General features: G+C 53.6%; 2 protein-coding genes across 5 annotated transcripts in view; both read left to right on the top strand.

Moving 5' to 3' along the window:
* prkar2b (protein kinase cAMP-dependent type II regulatory subunit beta) overlaps positions 1-5,780 on the top strand; it is an 11,124-nt gene extending 5,344 nt beyond the window's left edge. The window contains exons 5-11 of one of the 2 annotated variants that reach the window (XM_019881815.1): positions 694-800; positions 1,327-1,480; positions 2,206-2,307; positions 2,449-2,523; positions 2,843-2,911; positions 3,212-3,347; positions 4,512-5,780. In XM_019881815.1, coding sequence (XP_019737374.1) covers positions 694-800; positions 1,327-1,480; positions 2,206-2,307; positions 2,449-2,523; positions 2,843-2,911; positions 3,212-3,347; positions 4,512-4,645 — 777 coding nt within the window. In that variant the 3' untranslated portion in view covers positions 4,646-5,780. The remainder of the gene's footprint in view (positions 1-693; positions 801-1,326; positions 1,481-2,205; positions 2,308-2,448; positions 2,524-2,842; positions 2,912-3,211; positions 3,348-4,511) is intronic. The other variant, XM_019881814.1, reaches the window with a different exon arrangement.
* A 607-nt stretch (positions 5,781-6,387) lies between these two features.
* Positions 6,388-11,215, top strand: part of hbp1 (HMG-box transcription factor 1) — a 15,096-nt gene continuing 10,268 nt past the window's right edge. The window contains exons 1-9 of one of the 3 annotated variants that reach the window (XM_019881840.1): positions 6,388-6,469; positions 7,501-7,654; positions 8,036-8,216; positions 8,825-8,945; positions 9,038-9,152; positions 9,312-9,430; positions 10,012-10,168; positions 10,265-10,409; positions 11,078-11,186. In XM_019881840.1, the coding sequence (XP_019737399.1) occupies positions 7,582-7,654; positions 8,036-8,216; positions 8,825-8,945; positions 9,038-9,152; positions 9,312-9,430; positions 10,012-10,168; positions 10,265-10,409; positions 11,078-11,186 (1,020 nt within the window). In that variant the 5' untranslated portion in view covers positions 6,388-6,469; positions 7,501-7,581. Of the gene's footprint in view, positions 6,470-7,497; positions 7,655-8,035; positions 8,217-8,824; positions 8,946-9,037; positions 9,153-9,311; positions 9,431-10,011; positions 10,169-10,264; positions 10,410-11,077; positions 11,204-11,215 lie in introns of all 3 variants that reach the window. The other 2 variants (XM_019881839.1, XM_019881841.1) reach the window with 2 other exon arrangements.

Genomic DNA, 11,215 nt, shown 5'->3' with positions numbered 1-11,215 from the left:
CTTTTCTTACGGCGGCAATGCTTGATTTTCCCATCATGCACGCACAAGTCAGTCGCCCGATAGGCAAGCGCGCCGTTGGTAGCGCGTCGCCTCCAAGTGCATCGCGACGTCCTCGCGAGGACGTTTCGGCGCATGTGCCCGAGAAAAATATGTTCGCTCGGCATCGGCGTCGTTTCGGGGCAACGAGAGGAGAAATCAGATTTGGTTTGTTGGCACTGCCAAGTGATCAGCGTCCGATTGGAACGTACAGGTCGCCCACCCCAAAACGGACGAGCAGCGACAGAGGCTCCAGGAAGCGTGTCGGGACATTCTTCTCTTCAAGAATCTGGAGCCTGTGAGTACCCCCTTTGTCCCACGCGTCAATAACGCCGTCGACGTTTAGCTCTGCTCAAAGCAGAACAAAACGGTCAACCAATTTCAACAAAAGGGCTCGATGAATGTGCGGAGATGCGGTTTTGCCGATTTGGGCTTGCCCCGACCGAGCAATCGGAGGACGTAAGAAAAAAAAAAACAATGCGGGCCGAAATCAAGTGCTTCCTGTTGCCGAGAGAGTGGAAGAAGCGTCGCGGGCCATCCGATTGTGAAAGGAAGAGGAGATCGACGGGGCAAGACGTCAGCAGCATCCACGCGTGCGGTGGGCGGCACGTCGTGACGACCGTTGGATGACCGATGTCGCGTTCTCTGCCGACCCAGGAAGAGATGGCGCAAGTGTTGGACGCCATGTTTGAGAAGTTCTGCGCCGAAGGCGAACACGTCATTGACCAGGATGATGACGGGGACAACTTTTATGTGATTGAGAGGTAAGGTCACACGACCGCCTGCGCCTTTTGGGGCTTTCTGTCCCAAGGATGGCCGCCTCCAGAGCGCAGCGCGCCCGCGCGGGGCCTCGCTATGTCGACGGTGGCCCCTGGCCCGCGCTCCATCAAGGGCTCGTATAAATGAAGCGCGATATAGCGAGGGATCACTTTGTGGCCCCTTCTCCCTCTTTTGCCGTCACGACATGGGAAACTCGCGCATAGCATTACTTGGAAGAAATGAAAAGAGCCCAACTCCGAGCCTGCAGGCGACGTTTCCGACACGTGAGGTTTTCGGTCCAACGCGTACGGCAAAAAGAACTTCACATTGTACCTTGGAAGACGAAAACGTGCAACCGAGCTCGCGCGAAACACCGTCGATCGACAGGCTGACCCAAGTGAGCGCGGATTCCGAGACCAAACGTTTCAGCGGCCGCACCGAGACCGCGTACGGCGACACTCGCGGCCGCCCGCTGTCGTCTCTCCTCTCCCCACGCGTATGTCCGATCTTTGTCTTTTTTTCCCTCCTCAGGGGGACCTTCAGCGTTCTTGTCAATGTGGAGGGCGCCGAGAAGCTGGTGGGTCGCTACGACAACCGCGGCAGTTTCGGGGAACTGGCGCTGATGTACAACACGCCCAGGGCGGCCACCGTCGTGGCCGCCTTGCCCGGAGCCCTCTGGTGCCTCGTGAGTGACCGGCGCTCGGCGAGCACGTCCGTCCTATTCCGTTGCCGCGCGTCCGTTTTCATTTGAGCTGGAACCCAGCCGAAAGCTGGCTTTATCCATGGGGGGGGGCAGAGATCGGGTCGGCCCGCGAATACGACTCGTGCATTCAACAAAGATGTTTGCAAAAATGTTGAGGAAAAGAAACACTGGCGACAGTCAAATCAAATAATAAAACCAGTACATCGAGAAAGAAAGCGCTTTGGCACAGCCTCCGTACGAGACGTACTGCTGGAATTGTGTGGTGGGTGTGTTCCTTTAAGGGGTGGGCCCCAGTGAGCAGTTCCGTGTGCGTCTGAGCGCGTGGGGCTGAGTTGCGGCTTCGAGCGGCTTCTTGGCCGTATTTTTGTTTTGCATTTGTGCCTTTGCGACGGTGGCTTTCCTCGCCTCGAGGAGGAGAAAAGTATCTCGATGTATTTTTTTCCGATGCATATATAACGGGCGCAGATTTTCACATTTCCTGGGCCCACCCGCCGTAGACGTGAACCTCGAGTCCTCACTCTGGTGTCGTAAATTGGACCTAAAAAGCCTTGCCGGCTAACCAAGTGAGCCACAAGGGGGCAGTAATGCGCATGAAAATCTGGTCGCCCGGCTTCAGGCAAGAGTGACTGCCCGCGCCCACATTTGAACGGAAGTTGTCTATACATCAGCAAAAATGTTTCCGATATTTTTCTTTTCTCTCTCCCCAGGACCGTCTGACGTTTCGGAGGATCATCGTAAAGAACAACGCCAGGAAGAGGAAGTTGTACGAGGCCTTCATTGAAACGCTTCCGCTGCTCACATCGCTGGAGGTCGCCAACCTTTTTTTTTGGGCGTTTGGGCGGGGGGGCTTGGCTGGCTGCAGCATGCCGTGACACTGAAAAATCGTGTGAAGCTTGTCGCTTTTCTTGACTGTATTGATTGATTTCTTGGCTTATTTTGTCTGTCCGCAGCTTTCCGAGAGGATGAAAGTGGTTGACGTGATCTCCACTAAAGTGTTCTGTGACTCGCAGCGGATTATTGCGCAGGTAAAATTTGTTGCATATCCTAAAATCGGTCCATTCAAATGTCTCCAACCGTGTATTTTTAAAAATGATTTGTTCGTATCGGCAATGATTCAAACATTCACCGGGGAGGCGTCAACTTGTGTCACGCGTTCATTCTCATTTTGTATTTCATTATTTAATGAAGGAATTATTGAACAAATACATTTTCTGTCTTCATCGATTACAAATGATTTTTTTGTACAAACACAAAAAAAAAAAAAGTATTCTATTAAAAACCAAAAAAATCCAATAGTAATAATAATACTTGGAATAATCTCCAATGACCTTGTTTTGTTGTCAGGGTGAGTTGGCTGATTGTTTCTACATCGTGGAGTCTGGCCAAGTTCGGATCACCATGAAGAGGAGCAGGGTGAGTTCCACGCTTTTGGTTTTTCCCTTCGTTTTGATTGTGCGGCGACGCTCGGGCTCTCAAACTGGCAAGACCCATCTTCATCATTTGCGAGAGATGACCTTGACGAAAGGACTGAAGTTCAAACAAAATATTTGGTCTTCCAACAATAAAGTCTCGATTTTTGTTGTTTCCCAAAAGGGCTCCGATGACCGGAATGAAATCTTTTTCTAGTCTCTGGCGTTAGCGTTGGCCGGACCCCAAAGTCTTTGCGTCGGCGCTCCTCTTTAGCGCGCGTTGCGTGCGCTTCTCTGTTTGCAGACGAAAAAGGAGCAGGATGAAGAGGAAGTGGAAATCGCCACGTGCTCCCGGGGCCAGTACTTCGGGGAGTTGGCGCTGGTCACCAACAAGCCCAGAGCCGCCTCCGCCTACGCCGTGGGCAGCGTCAAATGCTTGGGTAAATGCCGTTCCGGTCCGGGGCTGCGCTCGCCTCACTTTTCTCAAGTGTCGTTTTGCGATCGCGGTGCGGATCCGCGTTCCCGACTCGGGTCGACTCGACTCCGGTCTGTTTCCGCAGCGCTTTCAAACCACCGCCGCCGTGTACAAAGTGCCGTACGTGGAGCAAGAAGAACTCGTACCGATAACAAAGGACGCCGAGAGAACACAAAGAACGCAGTCCAACTCAAAGTCAAAAGCCAAAGAATAGAAATGAGGTTTGTTTTTTTTTTTTGCTGGGCAGCGAGGGGGCTTGCCCAACGTTCGTTCCGCCCCCTCGGAGCTTCCGCTTAGTTCTCGCTACCTCTAATAGCGTCTGGTCCCACGCAGGCCCGAGGCAGCGGGCGGGAGCTCCCGGAGGGAAGGTGGGGCCGGCCCGTTTCAAGGTTGGAAAACAAATCGTAAGATCTTCAAAAGTGAAGCCGTGCCACAGTGGGAGGGATGCGCTTCCTCCTACCAGCTCCAGTTAGGCGAGCGGCAGCATTTTGGACCAACTGGAGATGCTCGATGGAGGATTGGCTGACCCCAAAGTCAAGTGCGTGACGGTCATCCGGCCCAGATGTCTGTGACGAAGGCACGAAAGGCTGTTTGGGGAGAAAGGAGAGGCGAGACTTCAGGCAGCTGCCCAAGATGAAAGAAGCCGGAGAGAACGACGGCGCCCGTTTGCCTCTCCGATTTCAAATCAAGATACGGAGCCGGGGAGGGGGGGGCCCGAGTCCCGAGGGCAGGGGATGGATGAGGGCCACCAGGACTTGACTACAGGAGAATGGCATGGCGCTGCTTTGCTCCCCTGGTGCCTTGACTCAGAAGTTGAAATTGTTTCACGTCCACGTTTGCGACTCAAAACACTTCGATCGTCTTTCCCCTTAGACACGAAAGGCCGGATCTCGGTGAGCGGCACGGGATCGCCCTTAGACACGAAAGGCCGGATCTCGGTGAGCGGCGCGGGATCGCGAGCGCGCCGCCGATGTCGTTCCTTTTCCTCAGGGTTCGTACGGGGTCGCAAAGGACGTTTGCCAACCAGACAAAGTTTCAAGCTGTTTAAGCGAGCGGGCGCGCGCACGTTCCCCCGAGCGGCGGCGGCCTATCTCGCAAAGGGCTAACGGCGTTTTCTTGCGCTCCTCAGTGATGGACGTGAAAGCCTTCGAACGTCTCCTGGGCCCGTGCATGGACATCATGAAAAGGAACATTGCCAACTACGAGGAGCAGCTCCTGACGCTGTTCGGAAGTCGCGCCGACATCGAGCAACGGTGCGCCTGAGACCGCTCGGCGGAAGGCTTTTCGGCCGCCCCTCCCGTGTCCGCTTCCAGAAAAAAAAGGGCGAAAGAAACCAAAAGAGCTTTTCTTACAGGACGATCACGACGAGACGTAGGTGTTTTGCAGTCGAGTCACGTACGCCAAAGCGGAGTCACTTGACGCTCCCTTTCCATCCGCATTTGACCTTTGTGGGTGTCCCATTTTGGTTCCGGCGTTGGCTGAAGAGGCACTTTTTTTTTTTTTTTTTTTTGCCTCAGACAGAATGTCAACATGCTGGGCCCTCAACATTTGTATTTCTGTGTTAAATGTGCGTGCCCAGTGGCCTACTAGTATTCTTTCGCAAAAAAAAAGAAAAAAAAAAAGAAAAAAACTTCAGACAGATAGCGCAGTAGTTGTTTTTTTAAGACTTGCCAACACAGTGTTGTCCAATTTCATCGGAAGGAAGTACATGCAATTGGTTCAGTTATTCTCATGTGTGGCCATGTTTAATTTTTTTTTTTTTGGGGGGGGGGGAATCTAAGTCCTGCTGATTTTTGGGGGGGTGTGTGGGCCAGACGATGTTGATGTCTACCTCGAACGACGACAACAATGTTCGGGAGCGCCCATCAATTTGAAAGTGAATAGAAGTGAACTTTTCTGGGTGTTGTCCGCTTCAAATTAAAACAAATCAAATGTGACAATAATTTTTCTTTTCATCCCTTGTGCAGGTACTTTTGTTTTCTTCACCGCAAACCCAGTTCACTAAGCCATCATGATGACTGTATGTTTCACTTTCCTTGTCAATAAAAAAAAAAAAAACTCCTTTGCATCACTGTGTTTCCTGTGTTGTCCCGGCACATTCATTCTTTTCAAAATTTCAATGGAAGGATGAGATTTTATGGCCAAAATGTCATCCAGGGTCAAGCCTTCAAAATATGGCCAAAAAAATTGGGCAAAAATAAGTAAAGAATACCCCCCAAAAATATTAACCAAAAAAATGACCATACAAAAGACAAACAAATACTGACAAAAATCTGAAAATGTGTCAATCATACAAAAGATAACTAATATGGGGACAGAAAACTGACACGATCGGCAAAAAACAACTAACAATTAACACTGAAAAATATTTGACTAACCAGACAAAAGCTTGGACAAACAATACACAGGCAAAAAAAAAGGAAAAACGAGCAAGAAAAGTGACAAAAAGTAACAAATCTGAGAAAAACAAAAAAAAAGTCAAACAGCTGAAAAATCAGGCAAAAAGAAGGAAGAAGAAAGCTGACAAAAAGTTTGATCATTGGGACAAAGACAAACCAAAACATTCTTCTATTTTTCATGGACACGGTCGGGTCACGTGGCTCAAGAATGCACGCGGACTTCCGGGCAACTTGACTGCTTTTTCTCATGATGGTTTTCGATTTGTGGTCTGAACGCGCTCGTCATCACCATGTTCACGTCAACTGGTTGATACGCAGTTACTCATTGCAAGCATGTATTGGTATGTGAACGAGTTACGCGGTCGTGTACTGGCACATAGCGTACTTGAGCGCTTGCCCCATTGGCGATTTAAAAAAAAAAGAAGGGAAAAAAAAACATCTCGGTATTGTTCACCTTGTTGCCAATCAGCTGTTTGTGGGCGGGGACAGCGGTGGACTTTTGTCCAATCAGACGACGGTCAACAAACTTCACTCCTCCCTCAATGTTTTTCCCCAACGCAGTATCCAATAGAATCGCGACGTTTGAGTTAGTGACAGCGCAGTTATCCAATGGCGCGTGTTAGTTGGAGAACCTCCTCCGAGTCCTCGAGTGAATACCACAGAGAGTTGCCTAATGGCGACGCGTCTGGTAAGTCAGTGTTCGCCTACTTTTTTTGGTCTTGCCCTCGAAGAGATAAAGCTCCAAAGTCATTTCGAGCGGGACAACCGCTGACGCCGCGTGTTTGCGTCGCCGCCGAGAGACGTTAGCGAGGTTGTCAAACGGTTGTTGGACGGCGAACGGCAGGTTGAACGTCGTGTGTGTGGTTTTTTTTCCGCCTCTCGCATCGCCTCGCTTGCCTTGTTTATGTCACTGACAGCGATGCAAATGTGGCGAGCCAAGTCGCGGAACCGGTTCGATTCGCTTGACATCGTATGTCCCGATGTCATTCATTAGCAAGGGGGCCAGCCAGCGAGGTTGCGTCATGCCCCAACTTGTTGACATTCTTTTGTCCCCCCTATTTAAAAACCGAGCCCGGCGGGGGGGGGGGGTCACGTGACCGCCCCCATACCTTCACTCTCGGTGGCACTTGCGCGCCTCCTCTGCGCATGTGTGAAAATCAAGCGTAAAAAAAAAAAAAAAAACCGGGGCTATCATACAAAAATCGGCCGCATGTCGGCGAAAGCCGAATTTGTCCCCCTTCAAGCTTGTACTCGTTGTTTAAAAGCCTCACGTGACAAAACGTTCAGTGCGCTTTCTGCCACGTTTAACAGCCCGACGGAAATCCTTTTTTTTTTCCTCATCACTGTCACTTTTTTAATGGAGAAACGTTTCCGCACTCCAATATGATTGTGGCATGTCACACTGGCGATTGATTCGCTGAGCAAGGACCCATTTCTTCAGCCTGTTGTCGTTTTGCTGGCAGAGGTTGGAACGCGATGCCAAACGAGTTTGAAAGATACATGAAGGATCTCGCCAACTAAGTTGGGAGCCAGAGCGAGTCCCTTACCAATAGTGCGCCTTCCCCATCATTCCCGCATGGCCCTTGGGCCTCTCGGTCAGAGGCATTCCTTTAACCGCCGTTGTCGTGCAGCAAAGGAAGAGAGTCGAAACGGCACCGATGCCCATTTCTTTCTTTCTTGATTTTTTTTTTCCACTTTCCCTTTTTGCCCAAAAAGCAGGTGATGTGATGACGGAATCCCAGCGAGTTGACGCCCACTCCGCCGGTTGAAGAGCAAGCGAGACCCGATCGATGCGCCAGGATGGACGAGATGTACGACCCGCTCAAGTGTAACGAAGATTTGCCGTCCTCGCCCGGCTGCCACATGGACTTCGGTAAGAGAGGCGCCCCGTTCGCGTTCGCGTGACCGTTGCGCTCGAGAGCGATCCGCGGTGGGTGAAAAAAGCTGCGGCGTGTGCAGAGAGCCGTTTGCCCAAAAAAGTTTTCGCCGTCCCGCATACTTTGAGCCCACGTTTCAAATTCTTCGCCGGCGCCACATGAAATGCGAGACGAGCATCTTGCATCGCGTTTGGAGGAGGGAAGGATGACTTGCCGGCACCGGAGGCTGGCCGTTCACGTCAATGAGTGGGGAGGGCGCCGAAAGTCTGCACCTTGAGGCAGTCGCCAACCGATAAAAGGGAACGCGGCATTTTGGAGCCAGCCGTCGCTCACAAACGCGCCGGCCGGCGAGCTTTCACCGTCTCCCTTCCGTGCAGACGACATGCCGGAGCTGCAGGCGGTGGAAGAGGACCGCAGGTCGCCCGGCGTGTTCCGGCTGGGCGCCGGAGTGTCGCACCAGGAGCCCGGCGGCGGCGGCGGCGGCGGCTGGCTGGCCGAGCTGGCCAACATCGCCACCAGCCCTCAGAGCCCGCTGCTCAAAGACGCCCCCTACAAAAGGTGCGCCCTTTTCTTTTTTTCCGCTGCGGGTCCAGGGAGAGCGAGCGCTCGGCTCGTGTGCAGGTTGGGACCCCCCAGCGCTGTGACAATGACAAGCAACTCTCGTCGAGTATCGATCCCTTTGCTTTTTCGTCCCGGGTTTTTCACTTTTGTCTGGCTGAGTTTGCCTCTTTTTGGCCTGTTTAGTTGTATGATCTCCCCCATGTTTTATTGTCAGCGGCTGTCTTTTTGGGAGGGGGTCATTGTCCTTTTGACCAACAATTGTATTTTTTGCGTCTGTATTTCAGTCAAGTCCTTTTTATTTGATTTTTCAAGTCCGATCTTTTGGACAGCGCATTTTTTGCCAGATTTTCGGCCATTGATCGATCGGCCCGTCGTAGGAGTCGGATTCCTCGGGCTGTCAGGGAGTTTGAACCGCAGTCGCATTTTTGCTCCTATCGCAAGGCCCGAAAATGGTCCGAGCTCACCCGTACGGTAACTCGAAGGCCGGCGCCTTCTGATTTTCTCGTGAGTTTGTCCGCCAGTGTGGAGGGCGCGCGACGAGCCGTTGAAGCGGGACGGAGGAAACGCTTTTAACTGGTCGTCTTTGTTGCGCTCTTTCCTCGCAGATCGTCTCCGGTGCACATCTTTGGCAACAGCAACAGTCTCCATTCCTACGCCCGCCCTCCTCTGGCCAGCAGCGCGCCCACCCCCTCCAGAGGTCACCTGAGGGAGCGCAGGCGCGTCAGGGTAACTCTTGGTTTTTTTTTTTGGTCATTCCCAACCCCCCCTGCTCCCGCGTCGGCGTCGCTCTCACGCCGGGTCATCGCCCCGCTCCGCAGGCCAGCAGCGAGTCCGAGTCGGGCGTCTTCTCCATGTCGTCGTCCTTCTCCGATGACGAAGACATGGCCTGGTCCCACTCGTGGCCGTCCACCGCCTGGCACTGCTTCCTCAAAGGTTCCTCGGCGACACGACACCTTTTTGCACAAACTATCTTGTCGCACTCCATTCGTAAGCCCGAAGCCACGAGGGAAAAGCCGCCGCAAATGTAGTCGCAAGTCCACTGGGGAACGCGTGCGTCGACTTGGCTGAGACGAACGATTTGGTGCGTTGCAGGAACCCGCCTCCGCTTCCATCGCGGTCCAAACGTGGAGTGGCAGGAGGCCGACGAACTCGGCGATTCCGACGAGGATTGGGACGACGAGAGCCTGACGCCGTCCTCCTCCTCGCTTCAGGTTGGCCGCCGACCGTCGGCGAGGTCTTTTTCGTTTTCCCCGGCCGACCGCGAGGTCGGGGGCAGTCGTGAGGCCGACGCGCTGACCGAGAGGCGCTCCCTGTTCTTGCGAGGGAGGGCGCCGCCTGCCCCGATTCAAAAGCGAGCAAAACATGAAGAGAATTCTCATGCCACCTAATCCGAAAGCGGTTCCCTCTGTGACATGCCGACTCTTTCGTCTGCTTGTGTCGTTTTTGGGGGCCGAGTTTGACTGTCTCGCTGTTGAAGACGAGTCCGTTTTGGTCAAGAGCTTTGCTCGTGTTTTTTTTTTTCCCCCCAACATTTGCCCCAACCAAAAAAAAAAAAAGCATGAATCTGATGGTGTTGATGGTCAGGTTGTTATTATTATTATTATTATTATTTTTTTGGTCCTTATTTGGAGTCCGATTTTTGCCCGATAGTCTTGGCGGTTCGCGTTGTCTTTTGGTCTGCGTTTTTGTCTCATTTTGTCTGACACCGCGTGTTTGTCGTCACTGCCACGTCATTGTCCTCTTGTTCCTTTTGAAGTAGCTGCGCTCGATTTGATCATTTGCACCATTTCAGAGATTCGGCTCGGAGGGCTTGAAGCTGATCAGCCACGAAGAGACGCTGTCTTACGGCCAGGCCGTACTCCAACTCACCTTTGACCCCGGCTCCCCCGAAGACGGCCTTCTCAGCGCCGAATGCCGACTGGACCATCCCTTTTTCGTGCGGGGTAAAGGTACGCCCGCCGACGGCGACGTCGCCGCTCGCGTCGCTCCGCGTCTCGCGTCCGTGTGATTTCACGGCACGTCGCGCCGTCCGTCTGCGCCGGCAGGGTGGGCCTCCTTTTATCCGAGCCTCACCGTGGTGCATCACGGGATTCCTTGCTACGAGATGCAGCTGGGGGACACCTGCCTGCCGCCCAACCACCCCGATGCCATTAAGTGTGACGACTCGGTGGTTTTTGATACCTTCAGAAGGTAAGGGTGCCGCGGGCGCCGCGGCTTTTTTCGCTTCCGAAACCTCCCCGGTCCAGATCTCGAACCGAAGCCAAGCACGCGTGCAAAACGATCCATCCGTCCCTCCCTCGTCGAGGGACTCGGCCTGTGCCTCTGACGCTCCGCCTCGGGGCGCTTGGAGTCACGGCATCTCAGCCCGATTCGCTCCCGAGTGAAGAAGGTCAACTTTGCGGCGATCAATGTTGGATTGGTTCCTGAAACAAACCCCAAAAAAACCCCAAACGCCACGCTCGCCGAATTCAAAGAGATGCTTGTTGCGCGGCGATGACGTTTTGGCCCTAAGAAATGTGGGCCTCGCTTGGGAAAGGCTTCGTCGCGGAGGAGTGCCTCAAAGGAGCCCGAAGCGGAATGTCGCCCGTGCTTGTGAGCACTTTTGGAATCGGTCATGAGACCAAGCGTCACGTGGTGGCTCGAAGCACGTTTGGCACCGTGACCCGGAATGAGACCTTTTTCTTCATCCGGGGGATGGCGGGCGGGGCGGGGCCCGGTCCGGTGAGGGGCACGGGTGCCGGCCGAGGCGCCGAGCTTGCAGCTCTTGGCAAAAACTCGCCATCCGCCCGTCCGGGTCTGAGTCCGAGTCCGAGTCCGAATCGAGGGATGGCAAACGCGGTTGCGTGTCTGCCTCGCAGTTACGACTTCACCCCGCTGGACTCGTCGGCGGTGTACGTCCTGAGCAGCATGGCGCGCCAGCGCCGCACCTCCCTGTCCGCCGCCGCCAGTCCGGACCGCGACAAGGCGGAGCGCTCGGCCTCCCCCCAGTCGGCGGG

The sequence above is a fragment of the Hippocampus comes genome, unplaced genomic scaffold (genome assembly GCF_001891065.2).
Source record: "Hippocampus comes isolate QL1 unplaced genomic scaffold, H_comes_QL1_v1.1 scaffold299, whole genome shotgun sequence".
NCBI lineage: Eukaryota > Metazoa > Chordata > Actinopteri > Syngnathiformes > Syngnathidae > Hippocampus > Hippocampus comes.
The sequence above is the reverse complement of the archived record's forward strand: the minus strand, read 5'-3'. Positions and strand labels throughout refer to the sequence as shown.